Raw genomic sequence first — 27,772 nt, forward strand, 5'->3', positions numbered from 1 at the left:
TCGTGCAATGCAAGCAACGGGAAACAGGCAAACAGCCCTTAGTGATGTGTTTTCCATGATGAACATTAGCCGTCGCGGACTTCACACAAAGACGTGGCAACGCTATGTGAAGGAAAAGCTGACTCCCACTGCCGATCGTGTTGCCCAAAACGTGACAAGTGAGTGTGCACGGTCGGTTCGCAAACTTTACAACAAATTGTGTCTCGACAACCTTGGGAGTATCCCGGTGTTGTACGATGGGTTGTGAATGACCCCCGGACACACCTCGCACATCGGTGTCAGCGCCGTGATTGAACTGTTTACAGATCTTTGTTTAGATTGCGTTGTACTGACTAATTTCAGCGCGGGATGCGAGATGAGCCCAAATGAAAATGATCCTGGTTTTGGAAACTGGAAGAAGAATCACCAGTGCCGGAAGAATACTGAGAAAAAATCGGGAGAAATGGAAGTGGAGACCGCCCTCGTTCTGTTCCAAGAGGTCCCTAGAGCGGCACAACCTCCGTTATAGTACCACTATATTGAGTGATGGGGATAGCCGTACTTATCTTGCACTGCAAGAGGAAAATGTTTATGGTTATTAGAAAATAGACAAGGAGGACTGCGTGAACCATGTCCAGAAACGCATGGGTACGGCATTGCGCAACCTTGTTTAAAAAAACGAAGCTTCTGGCCTTCAGAGCCTCGGTGGAAAGAGTCGGCTCACAGCAGACCTTATTACAACACTAAGCTCATATTACGGATGGGCGCTAAAAACGCATGAGGGAGATGTGGATGCCATGCACAAGGCAGTGATGGCGACTTACTATCATATTACCTCCAATGACTTCGAATCAAACCACATATTTTGCCCAACAGGCTTCAACTCGTGGTGCTGTCAAAATGCCGCAGAGGCTAAGGGCGAGCCAGCACCAAAGCAACCTCACAACCTGCCTCCTCATGTTTGCCAGACCTTGCTGCCCATTTACGAGCGTTTGAGTGACAAGAAGTTGCTTGAGAGGTGCCAGAGGGGAAAGACCCAAAACAGCAACGAGAGCCTCCACTCGGTTATCTGGTCTCTTGCACCAGAGGATTGCCATGCCTCTCTTTGCCATACAGGCAGCTGTGGCGGAGGCAGTGCTGAAGTTTAATGCAGGAAACGTCAAAGTGTCTGCATCTATAACGCAAGAGCTGAACCTAAACCGCAGCTCATTATGCAGTGATTGCATGGCTGAAAAAGATCAGTGGCAATTGAAAGCTTCAGCTCGAAAGCGTGCATCAGCTGAAAACATGCGTCAAGCCCTCAAAAAACGCCACACAGGCAATAATTCTCAAACTAACTGTGCCAGGGGGATACTAACCAGTTACAGCTGGTAACGTGTAAAGATTTTACAATATTTTTGAATAAATTGAGCTGTTTTCGTTTTTCTTGATTTTCTCAAAACAAGCTTTTTACTCACCCTGCCCGTTCAGAGCGACAGTATCTCAATCTGTAGGACAGCTACAGCTGTAATTTTTTTTTATACAGGCAGCTAAATGAATAAAGCTTGAAGTGCTGCAAGCATATTCTTATTTGTCTACCTCCATAAATTTTTTTTTGCTTTCTTTTCTTTTTATTGGTAGCTGTGCTGTAAACCCTGAATTTCACTGAGTTGCTAAGTTGCTATTTGTTGTTGGATTGGAAAACTGCTTGCAGCACTGCAATCCTTATACATTCTGCTTTCCACTTGTGCAATAAATATAACTTTCTGGCCAGTATATCTTTATCTATTGTTTCACCAGAACATGCTAATGAACATTTAATTATATCATTAAATACTTCAGCCACAAAAGAAGTAATGGCATTTTTAAAATCGGCACAAGAAAATACATATATCTGTGCATTTAGGTTGAATTTGCATAATAAATAAAGAAACCTCCAGATGCCGTGTTCCCCCTTAAGGGGGCCCTGAACCGACCCTTGGTCTTGGTGAAATAACATAGTCCGCGGGTAGCATACGCTGTTGTGAACATCTCAGTCAAGTTCTGCTGTCGTAAGCGGTACGCGGAGCATGCAAGCGGAGTGCGAAGTCATTTTTTTTCTCAAACGCTCTAATTTCAAAAACCCCACGATCCTCGCTCTTTTCTTTGTGCTTTATTTCGTCACAAAGCACACTCAAATACGCGGCTGCTATTGGTCACTGCACTCGCCTACACCATGGCCGCTGCGAAGTGCCGCCACGAGTGCAGTGGCTAAGCGTACTGTGGCTCTCTGAGGACAGCTGCGTTTGGCTTACGTTTAGCGCGGCATAGGCACCAAATCGGAAATTTTAACTCCGCACCACAGTGACGTTTACGTTGTAGCCTTCGCAGTGCAAGGCATTGGAGGTGGAAGGGGAGCACAGCTGAGGCCGTGTTTGATTGCCGATAACTCCGCTTCTGCTGAATGCATTGAAGTACTTTTTGCGGCAAAGTGGTTTTGAAATAGCCTATCTGCACTTCAAATGTCTTTCTCCACTTCGATAAAAAGTGGGTCAGGGCCCCTTTAAAGGAGTACAGTTGGCGTTACCTTTATGTAGAGCATGGGAATGGTGGCTGCTGGGGCGCTCAGGAGCCAGCCAGTGAAGTCTAACAGTAGTTGCATGGCCCCGCCGTGCCCAGCAGCTACTGTTAGGATGTCAGATGTAGCAGCTAGTGTTAGAGGTTGCAGGCTGTCTCAGTAGCACCTCGGAAGCCGTCGTTCCTGCGCTTTACACAAGGGTGATGCCGACTGTATTGACACAAAAACTTGGTGTCCCCCTTTTCTTGCTTCATTAAGGAGTTGTCAACTCCATAGTTTCAGTACGAAGCCTCAATTCTTCCAGAACACCACAAATGAGCAATTACAGCCTCTTTTGTAAGGCCTGCCCAAAACACTCGTCAAGCGAAGCGGGGCCTCTGACGTGAGAAAGGTTATTTCTCATGTCACCGAAAGGGGAGGCGGCGGGTCATGATAGTTGATAGCATACAGTGACTGTGTTGCCGGAAGCTGCTAAACTGGCCTCTCCGATTGCTTGCTTCTCTTGGAAATGCAGGGTGATGCTCTACGCCATATTGTTCCGCTGATCACTGAATGCATGACCCGAGTGTGTGTGTGCCGTACCCCGAGGCCGCAACAGCAGGTTTCAGTGATGAAATGGGCAACCTTTCTCACGTCCAAAGCCGCGCTGCTGTTGGCGTGCATTTTGAAATGTTATTATTAAAAGCTAACTTAATTAATTATTTGCTGCACTCTCAAGAAATTGAGACTCCATAATGAAACTACAGGGTTGAGGGATATCTGATAAAGTAATAAAAACAGCAAAAAAATTTGTGTCAGTCCTCCTTTAAATGGCCCCTCACCAGGCCACGTAGAAAATTTCTGTTATATGCTGCAAATTGTTACGTGTCCTCTAGGGAGAGTTCTACCACAAGAATTTTTCAAATGACAGAAATGTTTCAGTGCCACAAACCGATGATTTCAGCAGGCGAGCGTCGCCACAAACATGACATTCTCTCCACTCGCTCCTCAAGCAAAATTCCTTCCCTATCTCCTCCCATACCGGAGCTCGAGGATTCCGGGGTGCATACGTCACAGGCTCCACCTTCTTTTCTTTCTCTTCCCTTTTCTGCTGCTCGGTGCACTTTCGCTGACGGTGTCATGCTTGAGCTGCTGCTTTTGTCTTGTTTCACGCAGCGCACGATTTTGCATGCTCTGTAGGAAATGCCTGACTAGTGGTATAAGTTGGTGCTACACGAACACTGAGGCAGAAACAAGTGGATCACAGAGCCTGATCGTGTGCTGGAATACGGTAGAAAATGACATAGTTTCATTGTCTGTGCGTGCGACTGAATGCATGGGAACAAACAGATGAAACGGAAGCAGATCTCTTTTGCTGAAGTGCAAAGTCAAACAAGTACACGCAGACGTTGTGTTTGCATGTTTTATTATTTCTCTAAAGTTTAATTTGTCTTAAAGTAACAGATTACACAAATAACAGATGCTCCTTTAAATAATTCTCGATGTCACGTGTCATTATGAGCGACGTTACAGCATATGCACTAGAACCTCGTTTATACGTTCCAGCTAAGTACGTTTTCCTGGTGCCAGCGTTTGCAATCGAGAACACAGAAAGTGACCCAATAGTCTTACGTCCATATTTTACTGGTTTATTCCTTCCCGGAAAGCAAAATTTTTTGGCATGAACGTTGAGTACATTGCCAAAGTCCGATCGTATGATATAATTTCCAGCCGCTAGATCCTATGTAAACAAGAAAATGCTTGAGGCATGCGCGATCGAGAACAGTATATAGCTGTCTACCATGGCAGCTTCACTGCAGTACTCGCCTGCCCATTTCACGTGAAAATGACTGCGTGCACATTTTCTTGTTTCGATAGCAGCAATTCTCCATTCAGGTTGTCGTACGCTGCATTCACAGCTGTTGCCGCCAAACATATTGCAATAAGCATCTTCACCTATCTGTTTTATAGTGTGTCGTGCGTAGTGTGATTGGTATGATTGGTAGCGTACTGCATGCTTTTAATCCAAACGTGCGGCCATTCCCTGCTGCAGGCGACGCGATGTGGGCATCGCGTTTCGCTACAGTGGCATCCGATATTGCCAACCAGCTCGGTGTTGTTTTGGTTTCCCCTTGCTCTCTTAAAACACCACACAACAGGAAAATAACAAAACGTGTCTCTGGCCTCAACGATTCACGCGATGCTACGTCTTACATAGATGTCAGCTATAGTTGAGTCTGTGAAATTTTTAGTTAATGCGGATTGTGCGTTTCCCCGGTTTGTAAGTTTTTCTTGTAACTTTTAAAAAAAAACGTAGGAACGAGGTTATACTGTGCATGTACGTAGTCGCACTTGCACATACATGTCACCTCTCCAGCAGGGAGCAAGGTGCCTGTGAGGGGCAGAGCAAACGGTGTTTGGTTTTAAATTTCAGCTTTTTCTGTGGTGTGTAGCAATGTAATACTTAGCAGACACAATCGTTAGCCTGCATTGTATGCACTGATTGTCAGCTCAATATGGCCAGACCTGGTGAGGGGCCCTTTAAAAACGTCCTGAGCCACCCTGCGTGTCCGTGAAAAACCATAGTCCACGGATAGCATATGCTGCTGTGAAAATCTCAGCCAAACTTTGCAGTTGTGTGCAGCACGTGGAGCTCACAAGAGGAGGGTGAAGTTGCGTTTTTTTCAGACACTTCCTTTTCAAATGAGACCTTCTTCTAACCTGTTTTGAAACTGCTGGTAGCTTGCCTATGTTGTCATATGCAAAATTCCCACATATGGCTGCTATTGGCTGATAGCTGTCATCAACCAAGAAGGGTGTTTAGGCCAGCGCACTTCTTCCGACTGTTACTGTGTATATTTATTGACGCCGTTTAATAAGCAGGCTGAAGTAAGTGAAAATTTTGATAAAATTTTCGCTTACTTTCTTACTTTACTTACTTTTTTTCTTTGATAAAATTCTCGCTTAAAGAACCCCAGCTGGTTCAAATTTCCGGAGTCCCCGCTACGTTGTGCTCCATAAGCAGATTGTGGTTTTGGCACGTAAAACCCCATATTTTTATTTTAAAACAAACATCCGCTCTGCTACTTGGGACTCGTGCCCCTGTGGCACCGTGCAGTTGAGAGCCAGACATGCTAACCACTGAGCTATCATGTGACATTCTCCCTTGGCAATTTGTGAAGGCTTCCATGCACCAATGCCATGCAGACTGGGAGAGTAATCTCATCTACATATGAATTTCAGAGGCCACAGTGGACAAAGATGACGCTGCGCATCACGAAGTTGTTCTTGAGATGTTGTTGTATGTTCCTGCTGCTGTTGGCAGTAAATAAGTTGAGAATTGGAGGAATCACTGAAGTTTGCTGTTTTTTTTGTTTTTTTTTTATATAACCAGATGATTGCCGCTCTCAATTTGGCACTGCAAACGATTGTCTGCTGATTTGCATTTCCACTTACAATGGTGCCATACTGCAGGTGCCGGATGTTACCCATTGCAATGCATCAATGTTTGTAAAAAAGCTCGTACACTTACCAGTTGAGTTTTCAGGCAGGAAAGAGGCTGCAAGAACGTCACATTTATACAGTTAAAGAAAGACACAGTTTTGCCCAAAAGGCAAAGCATTGATTGTGATAGCAGACTAGTAGATAGCTGTATGAAGGAAGGATAGTAGCTTTATCAGCTGTATAAACTTGTAAACATTTTCGCTTACTAACTAAATTAACAAACACGGTGTTATGTGCGCACAGGTAAACATGAACACATCTCATTTGATTACCATGGAAACTCGCTGTCAAAATGCTGGAGTGAGGATGCATGGCAGCAACAGTGAGTGAATAGACTGCGTCTCGCTTCAATGCGAGCTAAGCCTTGAAAGCACAGTGCATACGAAACTAACAGCACTCGGCGCACTTTGTGCACATCGCAGAACTTTGCTCAGACCTTCAAGTTGAGCTTAACGATGCATTTCATATGTTGGCATGGGCTTTTCCTTCGAAGATGTACAATGTTGTGCCAGTGACTGCCTTTCACATGTGAAGCAGCATGCCACCCAAGGACACAGAAGAGGGAACTGGTACATTGCCCTTCTATGTCCTGGTACAGAGTGCCAGAAAGCTTTATTTAATATGAACAGGCCCAGTAATCTGCTTTACTTGATGATGGTCCTAGTTGTATGAAATGAATCGTGCTGTCTTTGATCTTTCTTGTTAGGTGATGACCTAGTGTTCCTGGACCCACACACCACTCAACTTGCAGTTGACCTGGATGTAGAGTGTCCTGAAGATGAGAGCTACCATTGTGCCCACGCCAGCAGGATGGACATTGGCCAGCTCGACCCTTCCATTGCTCTTGTAGGAAATGAGGCGGCAAAATGTTGCTAGTGTCTCTACCTAATATTTAACTCTAGCCATGTAGAATACTCAATTGATGTAATATCTCAAGCAGAATCGAAGCTCATTCAATCAGCTCTCATGGTAAAAGCAAAATACATTCAATATTCCAAGTGGAGGTCATGCCAAGTTTAACATTACCCAATATCAATATTTGTTATATCAAGGTTTCACTGTGCACATAAAAAAGCAGTAAGTCTATCATAATTAGTTAAGTGTTTTAGCTTGTCTGGTATCGCTGTAAACACACGCTGACTGAGCAGTTTACTGGATGGGCAGAAGGCATAAACATGAGCGGCTTCTGGCACAGAACTGAACCAGACAAACACAAAGCTAATATTGCGTCAACGAAGTATATTCTACTTTGCTGCTGGTATAAATTTCTGGTGGTGGGGATCGGGACACAAGCCACTGTGAAAATTAGGCCTGCAGCGAAAAAGAATACCCTTGGTTACTGCAATATTAGTTCTGTGTTTATCTGATTGAGCTGTGCACCACGGGGCGGCTGTGCCACTCTGGCTGCTCATGTTTACGCTTCTGCCCATCCAGCAGGACGTCCAGTCCACCCATGTTTACTGGAATACTAGACAAGCTAAAGCTGTCTAGTTGTTATTCAAGGAAGCAATACTCTAGTCACACAGGGCTTTTGACCGTGATAAAGTCTGATTGGGATCAAAGTTCTTGTTTGCGATTGGCTTTCTTCTGCAGCTTGCACAAAGGAGCTAGTCATGATCGAGGAACTCGATCCCAGTTGGGCTTGATCCATATTGAACGTGCTCTGTGTGACTGGTGTTTAAGCAAATTTTTGTTAGAGAAAAATTTTTTATTGTTAAGGCGTTAAGCAAAGGTAGAAATTTTAATTGTACCCTCTAAAGTAAATTATGGTTGGGTATGCATTATATCAGTAAAGTCAATTTGTGCTGACGTATGTAGTATAATGGTAGCATGCTTAACCCCTTAACTGCCATCATGAATTTTAAGAATACTGATAAAAAAATGCAGATTTATTAAAAAGCTGCATTTGTTTTGACTTTTTTCTCTAAAATGTATACCAAGAATGCCTGTAGTGCTTTTACTACTCTTGTTGAAAAAAAAAAATATAGCTAGAGGCTCTATTATGTGTCAGAATTGGAGGGTAGTGGAACCTTTGTCTGGATGAGTTGACTCGTCATTGGCAGTTAGTGGGTTAAGAAGCTGTAAATTAGTACTGCATGTGTCTGACTACAGATATTCATTATTCTTGCAGCTTGATGTCGCAGATATCGCAAATGTCGCAGATATGGCTTATGTGTGAATATGCGTTTTCCCAAACTCATCTGTTATTTCTAAGTGGCAACTTTATGGTGTTTGGCTGCTGAGCATGGAGGTCGCGGGATCGAATCCCGGCCACGGCGGCCGCATTTTGATGGAGGTGAAATGCGAAAACACCCGTGTACTTTGATTTAGGTGCACGTTAAAAAACCCCAGGTGGTCAAAATTTCCGGAGTCCTCCATGGCACATAAAACCCCATAATTTTTTTTAAGTGGCAACCCATAAATGTGTAAGAGAGTGAAGTCATTATCTGTTATGAGAAATAGGAGTGCATCAGAATTAGCACACTTAATACAAAAACAATTTTCTTTGGCAAATTGCTTACATGATGGTTATCATCATGATGATTACATGATGGTTTATCATCATGTAAGTTAAACTTAAAGGGGCAGTCTAAAATTCGATGCCAAGAAACAATACTTTATGTAACAGCACTTTTGGTGTCCTTTGAAATTATAACTCAGACTGGACTGTGACTACTGGGTGAATAGCTGCTCACTGTAACAACAAAAACACATGGAAAACTTGCAAAGCTTATGAATACCTGCAATTTGGTTTATCTGGCAATCTTCAACTCCGTATAATAGTTTTTTAAATGTGTTTGCTTCTTCGTGGATGGTTTAGAATTCATCCCTTGCTTTCTTTCTTTTTTAGTGCTTCTACCTGCCAACAGAAGCAGAGTTTGACAGTTGGTGCAACTTGGCGCACAAAGTGAGTGCCTTATTTATATTTATTTATTTTGATGTGAAAGCATCAAATGGCCCTTTGAACGAAAAAGGTGGCGCCTGTGATCTGTAGCAGTGAAACGGCAGGTAAATTCCCATTGGCTGCGACGCCATGTCAGGAGTGCACCTCAATGGAACAGAGCGAGTGAAAGGGAACGCCTGCTGGCTGCGATAGCATGCCAGGTGTTGCACGAGGGGAGAGGGCATTGCCGCGACGTCCTGTTAGCCTAGCTATCAGAAGCCTGTGTTATGCGCGTGTTCCTTGTTTGTGCAAGCTCTCGCTTTCGTTTGAACTGCGCCTTGGTAAGGCCAAATCAAAACGCCCCAAGTTTCTCAACACGCTCACTTGCCCGCGAGGAGTTTATAACTTGAAAGATTGCTCAGCGGTGTATAATTGGACATTAATGCTTTTGCGTTCACAACTTGTAAGAAGTGCTTAGGTGTCCGTGGATAAAAAAAAATAAGAACTATTATCGTCTTGGCTGAAGTGTTATATTTCTTGTGGGCATTTAAAGTGGCCCTGCAACACTTATTATGGAAGTGGAGAAAGGCACTTGAAGTGGAAATAGGCTATTTCAGAAATACTTTGCTGCAAAAAGTACTTCAATGCGTTCAGCAGAAGCTATGTTATTGGCAATCGAACACGGCCTCCGCTGTGCTCCCGATCCTTCATCAGTCAGTGCCTTGCACTGCGAAGGTTATGGCGCAGTGGGGCATGCCCACAATGCTCCGGCTTCTAAATGTCGCCGTGGTGCACAGCTGAAATTTTATTTTGGATGTTAACGTAGATGTCACGACTTCCGCCTTTGGTGCCTACGATGCGCTAAACATAAGCCAAACGCTGTTCTCTCCAGCTAGCCGCAGTGGGCTTAGCCAGTGGACCTGTGGCGGCACCCCGCAGCGGCCGTGGCATCTATGCCATGTAACCGACCGCAGTTTGATGTCAGCTATCGGCCAATAGCAGCCGTCTAAGGAAATGGTGAAATAGTGTGTCGAGAAGAAAGTGAGGACAGGGCCTTCTGTTGAAAACAGAGCGTTTGAGAGAAAGGTGACTTCCCAATCCAGTTGTGAGCTCCATGCACCACGTATGACAGCAAAACTTGGCCGAGATGTTCACAGCAGTGTATGCTACCCACGGGCTATGTTATTTCGCCAAGCCCGAAGGGTGGTTCAGGGCCCCTTCAAATGAATGAAACATTTGGGGAATAATGTCTTATTTGAATGTCTCGATGTGCAAGCCCTTGAGTGCATGTTTTTAATATGGGTGGCTGCTCATTATTTGAATTGTGGTTGAAAGAATTTATGAAGGACAAGTGAGTTACCTAGAAAAATTAGAATTTTGGTTCACTCGCATCGTGCATTTACATTTACCGTATTTAGAAACTGTAATCACTTGTCTGTCGTCAATTGCTTGTTTGTTGTACGTCTGTGTGCCTATCAGCTCTGCAAATTGTCAGAGCTTTATCCCGAATTCCTTATTCAATTTTGCCTTGTAGCACTTGATTAGCCAGATGAAGCAGCCACTATTTGAGATCACAGAGCACAGACCACTCGGATGGCCAGACTTAACAGAGGAGCTGCAGCAGCTTGATCAAGAGCCCCAAAGCACTGGTACGTAGTCTTTTTTTTTTGTTTACTTCTCAATTTGAACCTACTTGGTACAGTGAACTTGAAATATTTCTGGCACTATGGTAAAGCAAGCAAAACAATTGTAGAGCCGTGAAGGAATTGTTTGGTCCCACCTAAATTCAGCATGATGCTTACAGAGCCAGCATGTGCAGCACCTGTATCTTGCTGGCAAATAAAGAGGAAGGCATTGAATCAAATTAAAATCAGTGTTGTCATCTTTTTCATAATCCTAATGTGCATAATTAAAGATTAAGCACTACTGTGGTCCATATGGGCCACAATTTAAAGTTTCAGTCCCTTGAGAAAGCCTGCGTAGCAAAGGAGGTTGGGCTTGCAAATGCAGGTCGTGTTGTGCAGTTCTCTGTAACGCTGAACATTCAGCACACAAGCTTTCTCTTTTGATGAATTTTGTAGATACAGTTATTAGTGCATATCACTTTTAAAGGTTACTTCATGTATGTGTGCTATGTGGAATGTAAGCATAATGTTGTGTAGCTCTTGTGAAGCCATTCTGCTGCATCAGCCATCAGGCTGATGGTTGTGCACACCCATATAATTCAAAAGAAACACTGGCCAGGTGCACGCTTGTGTATGGCCTGTCATGCTCTCTCCAATAGTAACTTTCCCATTGATTGGGAAAGTTGTCTGAGGACTAAGCTTTTACAATAACCTGGGGTAGGCATTAGCTCTCATACTTCTAAAGTGTTACACTTGGTATTGGCCTCAAGCTCCACCACTGGAAAAGCTGGCGCCACCGTCGGCGTGACATGCTACGAGGGATCACGTGTACATAGTGGCAGCGTCGGCTGCTTCGGGAGCGCCGAAGCAAACTGAAAACGAAAGTTTAAATTCCCTCGCACGCTGCGGTCCTCATTTAGTAGTGAGATTTTCCCACTTCAAGTGTCTCCTTTACAACGCTTGAAAGCACTACAGTCGAACCTCGATATATCGAACAGTGCGGTGATTGCAAAATAGTTCGATATAGCCAGAATTTGATATATAAAATCATGGAGAAAACGCGTCAAAAACTAGCGCAAATCAATCAATGAACCAATCGTGGCGCAATAGATACTCACATGAAGCTTCAAACAAAGTATTTATTTAGTTCGCTGAAAGTACTGAAGCAGCGTAGCCTGCTTCATATTGGCAACCGCGTGCTTGACCACGGCGTCCTCAACATAGACCAAACGGTCCACAAGAGACAGTCCAGTGCCTTCTATTGCACCGCAGTAGCGGCGTACAACGGCCAAAGCAGCTACAGCCTCAGTTGCAGTCGGGAGCGGGGCAACATCAGCGCTTGCTGGATCAGCCTCGGTAGCGTCTTCGTTTGGCCGCTCAGCAGTCACTTCTGCCGCGATCTCCACGTCTGTTAACTCCGCCACTGTTCCGGTGATGTCGTCACCGCCAACGAAGTCCGCAATGCACTTGATGTGTGGCTCAGCACCGACAAAGCGCTCCAACTGGCTCCACGGCCGCCTTGATCACGCGCGCACGGCGGGGGCAAGCCTCGCCGTGCGCGCGTGATCGAGGCGGCGTGCCCCGCTGTGCGCGCATAGGTGCGCGCGTGACCGAGCTGGCTGCAAGCCGCCGCGTGTGTGCGCCGCTACGTTCAAATGGCGCCCTCGGCGCAACCGATGTGGGCAGCTGTCGTACGCAGCAGTCTGGAACGCCGATCGCGCCGCCGCTATCTTCGAGAGTGTTGCGGGAAAGCTTGCCTCCTGTCAACAGAGCGCACTTGGTCTGGGGCGGCGGAGTTAGATATATCCATTTTACATCCGGTCCCGTTCGAAATAAAGAATTAAAAATGCATGCGATTTTCCATGTGGTATAGAAATTGTTCGATATACGCAATAATTTTATATATTGAGGTTTGACTGTACAATGGGTAGTGGCTGCCTTTGAAGGCGTGCAACATGGTGCTACTGCTCGGTGCCGCAGTGGCGGACATACACAGCAGAGCCTGGTGTCAGCCTTATTCACACGTAGCCACAGGAGAAGATGCGTGAAGCTTGGCTTACAAAACATAAAACCGGCAAACAGTCATCGTCTACAACTTGGGTATGCAGCCAGCACAGACGCGAGGAAGACTTCTGTTACGGCGCTGGGTCTGCGATGTTCGGAAAACTCGCACTGAGACACTCGCCCGAGTCCGCTGCCCGACTAATGTCATGACGGTTTGGTCTATGAACTTGTCAATGCTATATCTACTGGCAAGTTCACTGGAGTGGAAAGGGAGCGGTAAGAAGCACATTGAAAAAAAAGCATGGCATATGGTCATGTTTGTGTTACGAATTAATGCACTAGATTGCTAAAAAGGAGCAGCGGGAAAGTGCTCACTCAGAACACTGATGAACATACAGTGCAACGCAACTCGAGAAATAATATTGAAACGTCCAAGAAAAAATTGTCACGACGGCACATCACAGTCCCCGTTGGCGTCAAATTCCCTAGAATGAAATTATTTTTGAACAGCTGTGTTAGCACACACGCAACAGTGGTTGCTTGTATACTGTCAAATGCTCATATTCTGCAGCCTAAAGCTCATGGCACAGTGCGAAAACGCGCACGCAGCGAAAGCGAAACAGTGCGCGGACAAGCAGGCAGACGTGCAGTTGGTCGCTGCGAACCTGTGCGATCGCTGCATTGAGGCTTCATTCCATTACGCTCCATTTAGTTATACAAACACTATAAGAACACATTTCACATAGTTTGCTTTCAGCGTTTGCCTTCCTTTCACGCAAAAAGCCTGTTAGGGAGACTCCATCGCGGTGACCATGCGCAGTGGCGTTCAATGTACATATTTGGTAAAGAGATAGCGTCTGTAAACGATTCTGTGCTTTCAGTTTGCCCAAGATTATTTAGACAGTAAAAAACTTCTCTCGTTTCAAAAGTACTTACAGAAATGCCCGGGAGAGCTCCCGCGTGGTGTTTTCAGTGAGCGCTGAGAGCAAAACCTATAAGGAGCGCACCGCGTGATCCCTCATACTGTGCCAGCGAGGCACTTCTGATAGATGGCGACTTCGTAACTCCTCGCCGCCAATAGTAATTTAACACCTGTGTGAAACTTGTGCAGAACCAGTGCCTCTTAGTCAGTGACAAGTAAAAAATGCAGTGACAAATGCTCATTAAAGGAAACAAGTGTACTTACGTCACGGAATTGCATAAGTCTTGATAGTCATTGTTCTTGATAACAGCATTCTTGTGAAAAGGACTCACTCTTGTACTTTTTCAATCCGCTCAAAGATGTCTCATAGTAATAGCAGACAGCTTATTATACTCCAGCTTTATACCTATACCTGCAGCAACCATTTTAGGCTTAGTCAACTGGAACTGGAACTGCATAGCTATCGATCGGCATGGCACTGAGGTTCCGGACAATAGGGATCCCCCTGCCTCATACAACGAACTTACAGTGTACTTTTATCTGGGGCGGCAGAGGTATTCGCCGTCACACAGTAAATTGAACAGGCCTCAGCCATTGACACTCAGACTCTTGCAAGTTGGGGCATACCCTATCCCTGCCCACTTACACCGGATCTACCCTGAAATTCAGATGTCAAACGCTTGCGTACTTTGCTCAGACTTTGCCAGCTTAGATCACGAGCCATGGCGGTGCACCGCGTTACACTGCAACAAAGATGTTACACCATCCAAGTGGGAGACTTACTTATGCAGTCCCGATTTTGAAGCTCAACTATGGGCAGTCCAACAGGCCTTCGATGTGGTGGAGAGGCTAGGCCTTTCTGTCCCGACGTGGGAGTGGCCTGCTACGTGCTAGTGCATGTTCCGATGGACGTCAATAAAGTTTTTCCATCCATTTCATAATTTATGAAATTATACTTGTCTAAAGTTTTGTCATCTTGTTTCCCAAAGTGACCCCCAGCTGGCAAACGTAGATGCTCATGGCTTTCCATGACAGGTAGTACACACGTAAAGTGGGAACATGTTTCCGTGCTTTGCAATTGGAACAATTCAAGTGCTGTGAAAGCAGGTGTGAGGAGAAAGTGTGTCTTTGGAATTCCGTCACATTTGAAGTTGGCAAACAAATCAAACGAAGTTGGCAAACAGATCAAACATGTAGCATGATAAAAGCAATCAGGAGGGAGACTAAATTTTCCAAATTGACTTTTATCGATAAGGGCGCAGTTCAGAACTTCATTCTGCTGCTCTCGATGTGTATCGAAATTTCTCCTGCCTGGCCAGTGGATGCTTGTGCTCTGCTCCTCTAGGATGTTTGGAAGGTGCATGCCCACTCGACTACACTTTAAAAATATGCCTACTTGGCTGTATAGATGCTTTTAATTATGGAAATTTTCATGTTGGTGCTTGAGTAACATGCACCACATATATTACTTCAATGTATGCTGACCGATTTCCCGACTTCTATAACATGGAAAATAGAGACATGCGATTAAATATCAGGTTTCCACTACTGCAATTGACAGAGAAGCTATAGGCCTCAGCACTAACTTTTTTTTACTGCAACCTTTACTGCATATGATACTGCAACCTTTAGTGTACTAGCAAGTACCCCCAAAATAACTGGTGTTTCTATATAGCAACCTTCATAATTGTACTGCTGTGTTCTCCCACGAGGCAGGTGTAGGTGAGCACTTCACTGGTCGGTAACTAAGTTGACGTCACCATGAAATGTTGTATGGAGTTGTGGGGACAGTTGTCGCAACTGTTCTCGCACTGCCCTTGCAAAGTCATGACATCTGTTCATAGTAAGCGGCCAATCTCCTTGAGATTTTGATTACTTCTTGGGAAAACAACCAAAGAAATGCCTGAAATACTCCAAACAACATTTATGTAGGATGCACTGAGCCGTAAGAAAGTTCTTGAGTCGTTTGGGTGGTTTCAAGAGGAAAAATGAGCACTAAAGTCCATCCTAATTTCTATGAGATTGTGAAATAGGTTTGCAGAAGATCAACGAGAGTCATCGCCACACAATCGTGAACATTTCAGAAGCTGTTGGGATAATTTAGAGCGCTTGTGAGTGGGTTTTGAGAGTAATTAGGCATGAGACGCTTTGCTGTAATGTTTGTTTCCCGCCTGCTCACAGAGTACAAAAAAACAAGGCAGATAGCACTCAAATAGTTTGATTTTGCGCCAGGATTTGAAAAATTATGTTGAAAGTGACCCATACCTTGTCTAGAAAATCGTCAGGGTGGTGTAAGCTGGTGCTATGAGTATGACTCTAAAACTAAGCAACTGTCAAGCCAGTTGAGGACATTTTCTTCACCAAGACTGAAAAAAATATGGCAAATGCACTTGTGGGAATGGGGTGATCATTGTTTCTTTGTTTACTTGTTCGGCATCTGTGAAATTGTGCAGCGGGAATTTGCTCCTCCTGAACAGACTGTGAATCACCAATTTCACTCGGAATCATTAAGGTGATTAAGCAAGAATGGGCTAGGAAAATGCATAAAATTGTGACAATGCAGGTGACTGGCTTCTCCACCATAACGCACCACAACTCTAACAGCTTTGGCTAAGACTTGGTAATTAGTCATTCAGGGATTGACCAATGTTCTCCATATACCCTATTCTTTGACCGAGGTCCCTGTGGTTTTTTTTGGTTTATTGGTTTATTTTTAAAAAGAAAATTAAATAAATAAAGGAGATTTATCATTGTGTATGAGGTGAAGGCAACCTTGCAGGAAGCACTCAACAGCATTAAGCTCGAGCAGCTGCAGGGTTGTTTTGAACAAAACAATGGCATAAAAGGTTGGACAAGTATATTGACTGCATTAGCAATTACCTTGAAGGGAACTGTGTCCTTTTTGACCTGTGCGAAATTCCGTTGTTTTCTTTCATTGGGGGACCATTCCTGCTTTTTCTGGGGACTCCCCTTATACATGTCTTAGTCTTTCTGTGCACCAAATTTCTCATGAAATTTTTTTTACCTGATGTATTTAACGTGGAATTTCCTTTGTATATTATACTACTGGTGTCTTGGGTAACATTATGTTGTCTTATTTTTTCCCCAGAATTCACTGTTCTAGAGCAAGAGCGCAAGTATGACACTTCAGACGACGAGTTTGAGATTCTCTAAGTTGTACCTATATGTAAAAAAAGGGCTCTAAACACTCTGCCTGCTTATTGACTGTTAGCCTTTCTTTGAGGAGATGCTATGCACTCTTCAGGCCTGCTGTATCTATAATATTGCCAATATGATACAATGTCAAGTGCTTTTTTTTTTTATACAGGAGGACTTTTGAATAAATATACGCTGCCAGTATTTGTGCAAAAAAATTCTCCTTGTGTTACTTTTTTTTTATTGATGTGCTTCTGCCAACTACATATTGAATTTCCATAGCATCTTTTTTCTCAAAACTTTGCCAGTAGGTGTTTTAATGTTTATAAAATCAGTCCCAAAGCAACCTGTCATTAGATTAGTTGGTGGCCGTCAGAAATAAATGTGCACAGAATGGATGGTATGCTTCCTTTTTCCTTTGTGATGTCGATTCTGTGCACGTTTAATTTTGTTTATAATGGGGCTTAGAGGTGAAACATTAGCGTCGACAGCCTCCTGGCCATTATTTGAACATGACACGAGTACACATAAATAACGGCATTTTTGTGTTGTGTCTGTGTGCATTCTGTGAGCTCCCTTTGCTGTTAAATTATTGCAGTTGTTTTAGAAAAGGTAGTGTGGAATAATTATGCCTTCATACAGTGCATCACTGCTCATAAAGCCCTTTTTTAAATAGAAGCTCTCTTCTTTGTTCTTGACAAACGAGAAAGTTAGTTTGCCATTTATGTCTCTACCTGCTGCAGTGGCTCGGCGGCTGTTGCACTTTGCTGCTGAACGAAAGGTTGCAGGTTCAATACCTGGTCGGTCGTGGTGGGTGCATTCCGATGGGGTGGAATGGAACAACATAAGTTTAGATTCAGGTGCATGCTAAGGATGCTCAGAGGGTCAAAGTTAATCAGGAAACCTACACTACGGTGCCTTTTCAAGCCCCAGTATTACTTTGGGACAGTGAACCCATAAATTGATCAAATCAGCCTTTTATGTATATATTCTCAGACAGCGCAGGGCACTAGCAAGCTGGTAGGATCTATATATTGTAACCATACAAGTTCATGCTAGTCGAAAAGGACCTGGCAATTTTAGAATGTATTGTGAAAGGCAACACAAGTGTTTCAGGTTTGGGAAGATACTGTGTCGCTTATTACATATGATGATATGTGCATTCCTTTGTGGCATTTTAACTGCAATGAAGGAGTTCAGTAATGTTGTCTTAAAGGAGTGAGAAGATTGATAGGCCACACTTCTGCAATCGCTAGGGGTGTGCAAATATTCGAAACCTAAATAATGAATTGAATATTATCACATTTGATTCGTTACTTGAATGGAGTAGTTGCTATTCGAAAAGCCCAATATTTTTTAGCAGTATTTTTCATTGACTGCACGTGATAAAACATGAAATTTAAGCTAAAATGTGGTAACTTTCATTCCAGCCACAGTGGACATAAAATGCTAGAGGTTGCTGCATCTCCCAGGGAGACGGACATTGTCCGCAAAATTGTGATCAGTTGCAAAGAAACTTTTTTTCAGTCATGGCATTTGGTGGTGAGTATTGGTGAGGGGCACTATTTATAGGTGCAGCACCTGTGTTCTCTGATCAAATTAAATTTCAATAACCTGTGAAATGCATAATCTACTGACTAAAAATCACTAATTGACTTTTTTATTACATTACAGCGCATATTGAAACTTAAAAATGGTAGCCGATGAGCTTGCAAGATGTATCCACTTGGAACGAATTCTAAGGGTCGCATGGGTTTTGAGATGTGCACTGTGAAACTTGCCACACAAATAAATGCATATTTTTCCACTTTTGTTTTATGCAATGAAGTACAAAAATGACTGCAACGTCCATAAATTATGTCTCATACCTTGGGAATGAATATTTTTAAAATTGGCGTCATCCTCAAAATTCGTTCTATGTGGATACATCCTGCAAACTCGCTGGCAGCATTTCGTAAGTTGCAGCATGTGCATATAAGAATTCATTCAGAGGTTTATTAGGGAATTCTGTTAAATAGTCGATCGTGCACTTATATTTCTCTTTGAAGTAATGTTCTCCTCTTTGAATAATTGAGCTCAATGACTAGAATTATGCTGTCTGCCACCGGCGATTTTTCAAAATTCTGTGTGGTCATAAAAAAAAAAGTGGCCGGTATATTCAACGCAGTCAAGAGATGTAAACAGCTATTGCCATAGAAACTGTCAGGTCGAAGTTGAAATGGGGGTGCCCAGAGTAGCAGAGAAAGCATGATAAAAGAGAAAGGCAAACTGCATCATAAATGATGATCGCTAATGGTCTTTAAATAGGGGTGGCATCACCTTTAAATTGGGGTGGCAACAAATAGTTGCCTAGGCTGCGTCAGCTGTATAATTGTGTGTTACTGTACTGTAATCTAGCATTGCACTCATCTATGGTTTATTTTGTAAAGTTATGTATGCCTGGTGACAATCCTGTTGTCATCTCTTCCTGCTTTGCTTCCGCCACTATTTTAATCGTATCTTGCCTAGCTGCTGATCTCCTGTACCGGCCAGTTTACACTCCACTCAGCTTTGCCCACCAGGTCTTCTAGAAGTTGGATGCGTTACCTACAGTTCTGGTTAGGTGAATATCTACACATAATATGAAACCGTGCCGAGTCGTTTCCAGATTTTTTGTTTGTTTGTTCTAGACACAGGCCTCGACTCAGTTGCAAATATTTGTTGCATTTTCAGTTGTCCTCAGCCAGCCAACTTGGAGCTTGTAGTGCGCTAAGCTAGTCAGTGCTGCCTGTATGCTGAAAGCAGTGCTATGAAAGCTGCGCATTGTCGACGCTGGACCGCATGACCGTGATGGTCAGTTACGCTTCAAGGTACTGTGAGAGAACAATAATGGAATACGAGGGGCACAATTTTTTTTGTTATAACAGTACGAACGAAGACAGACAGTGAAGCCAGAGAAATCACAGGGTAAATTAATTGTTTTTAATTGCAACCTTAAAATATTAAGGTAAAAGGCAATGAAAGTGGATGCCAAGAGAACTTGCTATGCATGGGAGCCGAACCCACAATTTCTGGTTTACGCGTCCGGTAATTTTTGCATTAAACTGCTGTGGCAGCCTGTCCTGTTCACTTTAATTATTGGGAATTTGTGTTTGAGATTGTGATTGGGAGCCGGTGCCGGTTAACACCCAACACTACTACCTATTTGCTCTAGGTTTTACTTGTTTTAGATCTACATTTAATTGAGTTCAACATTACAGTTATTCCCCATGCCTTCTCTGGCTTCGCCATCTGTTTTCTTCGAAGGACTTGTAAAACCTAACTGAAAACGTTTGGGCCTTTAAAGGAACTGGCATTGTGTAAGGAGTACTAGTATCCCGTCTCATGGCAGTTCTAGCCACGTGCGTGCGAGCTACAAAACATCTTGGAAATACCATGCCTGCCTGTACTATGATGCGACTGGTATTCTTAGAATACTTCACATACTTTCCAGAATGTTTGTCTCTAACAGTTTCAGTTTGGGTCACAGGGTTTTCCATGGTCGAATGTAAAGAGCATTGAGGCTGCTGAGATGACGGAACCATGTTAAAAACCAATTGCTGGACCAACTTGGGTCACTGAGTATGTGACACCAGTTATGTGCCGTTCAGTGACTATATAAATATATATGTTGTTACGGAAGGATGAACGAAGAGAGGAAGAAGATCATGAGACGCTGGCTGCTGCGGGTTGGTGGTCAGCCATCTTAACTACTCAGACTCATTTGGTATATATATTGTAAATATAATCATCTATACTCCCAACATCCATGTAACATATTGGTGGAGGTGCTGGGTGCCACAGCTGGAAACGGAGCTCCGCAGTGGACGTCGCGTCACCGTCCGCACCATGAATGACGGTGAGCACTCGGGATCAACGTCGTTGCTGCCTCCTACGTCACCGTCGCATGCTACATAGCTGTCACCTTCGGTTGTCGTTGTGCACCCCAAGGATCCTGGAACTTTTTGTGGGACCGATGGCGCCGACATTGAAGAGCGGGTGGCCATGTACGAACGCGTGAGTGGAATCAACAGATGGGACCATACGCTTATGCTAGCTAACCTGTCGTTCTACCTAAGAGGCACGTCAAAGGTGTGGTACGAAAACCACAAAGAGGAGCTAACTTGCTGGGACCAATGCAAAGAGAAATTCGTATAGTTGTTTGGCAAACCAATCGGCCGTAAAATTGACGCAAAGCAGGAACTGGCCTCCCGTGCCCAATCCCCCCCCGGAGTCCTATGTCTCGTGCATCCAGGACGTGCTGGCACTTTGTCGTAAGGCCAATCACATGACAGAAGCCGAGAAAGTCGGGTACGTGCTTAAGGGCATTGCTGACGACGCGTTTAATCTGCTCATGTGTAAAAGCTGCTCTACAGTTGACGAAATCATTGAACAGTGCCGAAAATTCGAGCAGGCCAAAAGCCGACGCGTCTTGCAACCATTCGCCAGACTTCCCAATACTGCCGCAACGTCGACGTGTGAAGATCAACCCGCACAGCAGCATGCGTCGTCATCGGAGGATGTGGTGCGAATCGTTAGACGTGAACTGGATGCGATGGCGCCCGCAGCTTTCTGTTCGCGTAGCTCTGATGCTACCACATTTTCATTTCCTCTCGTACAAGCCATCGTTCGCCAGGAACTTGAAAACATTAGTTACGCTCTGTGTGTGCTGTCGCCCATCCCAGAGCTAACGAACGCCCTCCACCCCGACGCTTCTCTTCGCGTTATCGCAACCCGACTGAGTGGAGAACTGCGGACGACCAGCCCATATGTTTCACCTGTCGCCGCATTGGTCATGCCACCCGATACTGTCGCAACTCGTGGCCTTCGACACCTCGCATGCCGACCAACCTGAGCCGTTTTGATGGAAATGCCTGCGATGTTTCCCCCACCGCGGAGTGTAACAGCGCCGACAACTCTGCTTGGAACACGTGGTATAGCCAGGTACAGCCGCTCACCATCGCCGCGCGGACACCAGTCTCGTTCACCGCAAACACGTCATTTCCCGTTCGCCGCAGCCACGTCGCCTTTCGTCACCTGTGCCGTTTGGCCGTACTCTCGGAAAACTAAGAAATGCAGCCCTCGGAGGTAGTGCTGCATTGCCTACTACTGCAGCAAATTGTCTGTGCCCACAAAGAGAAGTGTAATTGGCGTTAAAATAGGCGGCGTACCTGTCCAAGCACTCGTCGACACTGGAGCCCACGTACCTGTGATAATGTTAGCCTACGTAGAGGTTTAAAAAAAGTCCTCATCCTAGCAGCTGCCCGAGTGCTTCGTGTGAGCGACGGCGACATGCTTGTTGTTCTTGGGATGTGTACTGCGCGTTTAATTATAGCCGGCCGCCCTACTTCTGTTCTCTTTGCTGTGATCGACAACTGCCCTCATGACGTTATCCTTAGATTGGACTTTTTATCCACTCATTCTGCTCTCATCGACTGCGCGACCGGCGTTCTGCAGTTGGAACTGCCTCAACTCGCCGATGCTCCGAGCATCGCCCCACTGCACTTGTGCTCGCTTCACGATGTGCGTCTGTCACCCGAAGCAGTTACTTACGTCACATTTAATTTAACCGCCCAGCCACAGGTTCCTGACGGTTATGTGCTTCGCCCCATCATCGACGTGCTTTTGAACTGGAACGTTGCTGTTCCGCATACGTTGGTCACGGTTACTAACCACGACATTGTTCTACCGCTTCTAAATTTCAGCCTGTGCCCTCAAGTGATTGCGACCGGCATTTTCTTGGCCAGCGTTTCTAGTGGTTCCGAATTTGGCATTGAGACTAACAATATATATATATATATATATATATATATATATATATATATATATATATATATATATATATATATATATATATATATATATATATATATTGTGGACTAGTCGATGTCCTTTTCGACTTTTCAATGACCGACTGACAGTTCTCGCGTGCAGACGCATGTTCAAGACGATCCTGCTCCGCCCATCTTGCCTCCGCCACAGAGCCGCTCCCCGTCGCCATTACGACGCCACTCCCGGTTGTCCCTGCCCCGTCGCTTTTCTTCTATCGCCTATTCCCGCTGCTCCACGGAAAACTAGCGGGCGCAGCTCCGAGAGATGAGCCTGCCATGACAACTCGACCCGAAATTCCCCCGTGCACGCTACCTGGAAATTCGAGCCTCATCAACATAGAAGTCAATGGCACACCTGTAATAGCTCTCATTGTCACTGACGCCCACATATCAGTTATGAGCTCCATTATCCGTGCTGGTCTAAACAAAGTTCTCACCCCCGCTCCGATCACTGTAGTCCGTGTAGCTGACGGTGCTACTCCGATTATATCTGGGATGTCTGCCACCCGTGTTACTGTTGCGGGATGCCATACTTCTGTTTTGTTTTATGTTTTGGAACAATTCCAGCAGAACTTTTTGTTGGGCTAGTTGATGCATGTTACTGAAGTACTAAAGTGCCAAGCAGACCACACAAGAAAATACACGGACGAACAGTGGAACAATGCCCACATGAAATCATCTTGAGACTCTATTTTCTGTCTGCACATTCGGCCCTGACTTTTCTGCCAGCATTGTTCAACTTGCCCTACCATACGAAGTTGAGCCTTCTGATTCGAAGCCTAGTCGACTATGCTCTGCTGAATGCATTCGCCTGCCCCATCTTGCTGTGACGTTGTTAGACGTCATTCCCCATCCACCAGTAGCCGACGGTGGCGACCGAAACACGCGAACATCATCGAGCGTCGTTGTTTTCTCTCTCTTCATCTTCATTGCTAACAGCGCCTCGTAGCAATATATAAACATATACTGACAACCCATCTCAGGATGGAGGTAGACGGTAACGCGATTAGTATTGAAACTATGAACCCGTCATGTATGCGACGTGTGTGCAGCCTTGCTTCTCTTGTTCTTTTTATTTGCATACGCTATGCCATCTAGCGGCACCGCCGAGAATTCTGCATGTTACGGGTGCGTGAATATTATTAGCGGCTCCACAGCCACCCTAGTCCTCCATAAAGAAAGCAACGAAATCCCAATAAAGAAAGGCGTCAGGCAGGGAGATATGACCTCCCCAATGCTATTCACAGCGTGTTACAGGAGGTATTCAGAGATCTGGATTGGGAAGGATTGGGGATAAGAGTAAATGGAGAATACCTTAGTAACTTGCGATTCGCTGATGATATTGCATTGCTTAGTAGCTCAGGGGACCAATTGCAATGCATGCTCACTGACCTGGAGAGGCAAAGTAGAAGGGTGGGTCTAAAAATTAATCTGCAGAAAACTAAAGTAATGATTAACAGTCTCGGAAGAGAACAGCAGTTTACGATAGGTCGCGAGGCACTGGAAGTGGTAAGGGAATACATCTACTTAGTGCAGGTAATGACCGCGGATCCCGATCATGAGACTGAAATAATCAGAAGAATAACAATAGGCTGGGGTACGTTTAGCAGGCATTCTCAGATCATGAACAGCAGGTTGCCATTATCCCTCAAAAGAAAAGTGTACAACAGCTGTGTCTCACCATTACTCGCCTATGGGGCAGAAACCTGGAGGCTTACGAAAAGGATTCTACTTAAATTGAGGACGACGCAACGAGCCATGGGAAGAAGACTGATGGGTGTAACGTTAAGGGATAAGAAAATAGCAGATTGGGTGAGGGAACAAACGCGAGGTAATGACATCTTAGTTGAAATCAAGAAAAAGAATTGGCACGGGCAGGAATGAGGAGGGAAGATAACCGATGGTCATTAAGGGTTACGGATTGGATTCCAAGGGAAGGGAAGCGTAGCAGGGGGCAGCAGAAAATTAGGTGGGCGGAATAGATTAAGAAGTTTGCAGGGACAGCATGACCACAATTAGCACATGACCGGTGTAGTTGGAGAAGTATGGGAGAGGCCTTTGCCCTGCAGTGGTCGTAACCAGGCTGCTGCTGCTGATGATGAATATTTATTCAGAAAATGGTGTCTGAAAATATATGACATGGGGTCTGTACCGTCCAACACTGGCAGAAGTTCTAAAGTTGTTTGTTTTGTCATTGAAGAATGGCAGGTACCATGTGACCTGAGTTGGCGTCAAGGAGACTCATTTAAGAATGGCACATGTCCATTGGCACCTACCCAGTGATCCAAAAAAGTTGCCACCAATGAGGTTAACAGAAGAGCTGCACAGTACTGGTACCGAAGTTGGCGTCTGAGAAGTTCGTTGAAGAGTTGTTGCACCCTGTTGCACATACCCAATAACACAAGTTCCCATCAAAGAGGCTTATTTGAGTTTGGAACATGCCCAGTTGCACACTGTTGCCCGTTACCAAGTTGACATCAAAGAGGTTCATTGAACTAGGGATATGTAGCCAGTACTACATACCCAGTGACCCAAGTTGTTCCGACGGTTTGTGTCGAACCCTGTTCCCTCAGCACAGAACCCATTCGACCACGGATGACTCAGTTTCCCAGGTTGTAGGGGAAATGGTTAGATCCATGGATAGACAGGCAGCCCCCGGAAAGGTCGTGAAGTACCCTTGGAGGAAGCGGAGGAAATAACTTTATTGAGTCCTGAGGAACCCCTCCCCACCCACTCTTGGTTTAGTGGTCGGCAGGGGTCGCGGGCCGCACCCACGTTGGGACGGGAAGCCCGTGAGCCTCTGCCCTTTCGTGAGCCCTCTGGACGACCCTGAGCTGGGTCTGGTGGTCGTCGTTTCGCAGGGCGTTCACCCAGTCTTCTTTACTGAACACGGTGCCGCTTAACGTGGAGCACTGCCAGAGCATGTGCGCTAGCGAGCAGTACGATTCGCCACAATCCGGACATTGCGGCTCTACCTCTGGTGAATAAAGGCTCAGTCTGCCTCTCGAGGGAAACGACCCTGTCTGAGGCATTCTGAATATAGATGACTGTGGTCTATTGAGTTTAGCGTGGGGGAGCGCGAAGGTCCTCCTCGACAGCTGATAGTGCGTTGTTATCTTGTTGAAGGTGAGCTATATATATATATATATATATATATATATATATATATATATATATATATATATATATATATATATATATATATATACACAGTGAAAGCTCGTTAATTCGAACTTCCATAATTCGAATTTATGGATAATTCGAACTGTACGATTTGGTCCGGCGAAGCTCCACAGAAGTCTATGTATAAAAAAGTCCGTTAATTCGAACGCGAGAAGGTTCCCTCACGGATAATTCGAACTACGCTCACCTGGCACACGGCCAGAGAAAAGCGCCTACTGCCTACACACAAGGCTGTATTGCCTCCGAAACGGAGAGAACGGCGACAGAAGGCAAAATCGGAAAAAAATCTAACCGACGCGGGATCAGCCAGAAGGCAGTGGCGGCTGCCGCCTCTCCGTTCTACGTAATCTCCAAGACTTCTTGCCCGTTGCGAATCTCGGAGGCTTTGCAAATCTTGTACAGCTGCTAATGTTGTGTGGAGATGGCACGGCAAGCGCCAAAACACAGCGAATCAAGTACGTCGCAGCTGCGCTTGCAATCAAGAACCAACGAATCAGGGCCTTCGCCACCTTCACATGTTCAGCGTCTTTGTCTCCGCAGTCTTCATTGGTTGTGCACCTCTGTTTTCAGCTTAGGAGGTATCGGCCGTTGCGAATCATTGTGATAGTGTTAAGCCTCGGCTAACGTTCGTTTCGGTGGACATCGGTGGTGTGGCACAGTCGGACCCAGAGCTTCGACTTGAAGATGGCATGTGCCCGCGGCACACGCCATCAATTTCTGACACGCCAAATTTCTGACATGCCCTACTGCTTCCAAATCGCAGTGTACTGTTGCTCTCCTTCACTTTCGTTAGTTCGAACTTTCGTTAATTCGAACTGAAGCGGCTTCCCCTTGCGGTTCGAATTAACGAGCTTTTACTGTATATATATTTTGCTGGGTGCTGGGTAGAATCGAACCCGCGTCATATATATATTCAGACGCGCCACGCGTGCACTTCGCGGCTGTGCCGCTAAATGGCTAAGCATGTGCAAAGGGTTGCACGAGAGAGGAGCCCAGCTGCATACACGCCTCATACATGATGCGTTTCTGGAGTGGCAATAAAGGGTTAAAATAAATTATGCGATTTTACGTGCCAAAACCACTTTCTGATTATGAGGCACGCCGTAGTGGAGGACTCCGGAAATTTCGACCACCTGGTGTTCTTTAACGTGCACCTAAATCTAAGCACACGCCTCCAAATTACGCCTCCATCGAAATGCGGCCGCCGTGGCCGGGATTCGATCCCGCAACCTCGTGCTCAGCAGCCTAATGGCAATAAAATGTGTCGCTACATAGCTTGAATAGTAATCGCATTAATGTCAACATTCATCGAAGTTAAAAAAGCAACATCAACATTAATCGGGAAGAAAAATCGGCTAAATATTGCATGTGTAAAACAGCCTGCTTGTTCTCGTATAAACGTCCTTTGTTTGGCTTTCTCTCTGCGAGGAGCTTGTGGTGGAAAAAAAGAAAACATTTAGAAGAGCAGACGCAGCCTGAGCGAAACCGATGACGCTACCAGCGACATGCACATTTGAGATCTAGTGGCGAAATCTTGTTTACAGAAAAGCCTCCAAGGTGCCAGTGAGGTTAGGTTCGTGGTTGCAGGCATCCTTCTCTTCCGGCCCTGGCTATAGAGCACAGCACAAATTGGGACTTTGCCAGGCACGAATGTGCGCGCTATAAACGCAGGGCAGGAAACAGCGAAACGCAGATGGTTTAACATGGTTCTGGTTTTACAGGCTTACTCCGTGATGTACGCTGGCAACTGAAAAAAGAAAGATGTGCAAAGTACAAAAGTTCTAATGAAGCTGGCAACAGCCTGAAATTGTCGAAGAAACGCAGGAAAAAAAATAAGTTTAGGGATATTTGATTTTTGAATAACCGTAATAGGTGTCCGCAGAAGCCGAGGCTGCAACAATGAAAGTAATCGGAATAAGCTATGCAAGTAGCACGTGGTTGGCAATAGCCCCAGGCAAGGAGAGCTTTGCTTTAAACTAGAATCTGGTGGTACAGGCAGTTTACGACTTTCGTGTGAGCCACGTCTGGCACCTCAAGTGGCAGCGACCATCTTCTTCATCACCCACCGATCAGTGGCCGTGACATTTTGTTCGAACCGAGATTGCGGGTTAAATTCCCTGCTGCGAGGCCACATTCTGGTAGGAGCTAACT

At 45.1% G+C, this 27,772-nt stretch overlaps 1 protein-coding gene and 1 long non-coding RNA gene across 2 annotated transcripts in view; both read left to right on the forward strand.

Annotated features, from left to right (window-relative positions):
- The window catches only part of LOC135897282 (cysteine protease ATG4B-like), a 43,388-nt gene extending 26,581 nt beyond the window's left edge, over positions 1 to 16,807 (forward strand). Inside the window, exons 10-13 of the mRNA XM_065425890.1 lie at positions 6,705 to 6,844; positions 8,850 to 8,906; positions 10,417 to 10,531; positions 16,543 to 16,807. Of these exons, the coding sequence (XP_065281962.1) occupies positions 6,705 to 6,844; positions 8,850 to 8,906; positions 10,417 to 10,531; positions 16,543 to 16,607 (377 nt within the window). The 3' untranslated portion in view covers positions 16,608 to 16,807. The remainder of the gene's footprint in view (positions 1 to 6,704; positions 6,845 to 8,849; positions 8,907 to 10,416; positions 10,532 to 16,542) is intronic.
- Positions 16,808 to 18,018: 1,211 nt separating this feature from the next.
- LOC135896535 (uncharacterized) overlaps positions 18,019 to 27,772 on the forward strand; it is a 79,182-nt gene continuing 69,428 nt past the window's right edge. The window contains exons 1-2 of the long non-coding RNA XR_010562735.1: positions 18,019 to 18,131; positions 19,302 to 19,438. This is a non-coding gene — a long non-coding RNA (uncharacterized lncRNA). The remainder of the gene's footprint in view (positions 18,132 to 19,301; positions 19,439 to 27,772) is intronic.

This window comes from Dermacentor albipictus, chromosome 1, assembly GCF_038994185.2.
Source record: "Dermacentor albipictus isolate Rhodes 1998 colony chromosome 1, USDA_Dalb.pri_finalv2, whole genome shotgun sequence".
NCBI classification, from domain to species: Eukaryota; Metazoa; Arthropoda; class Arachnida; order Ixodida; family Ixodidae; genus Dermacentor; species Dermacentor albipictus.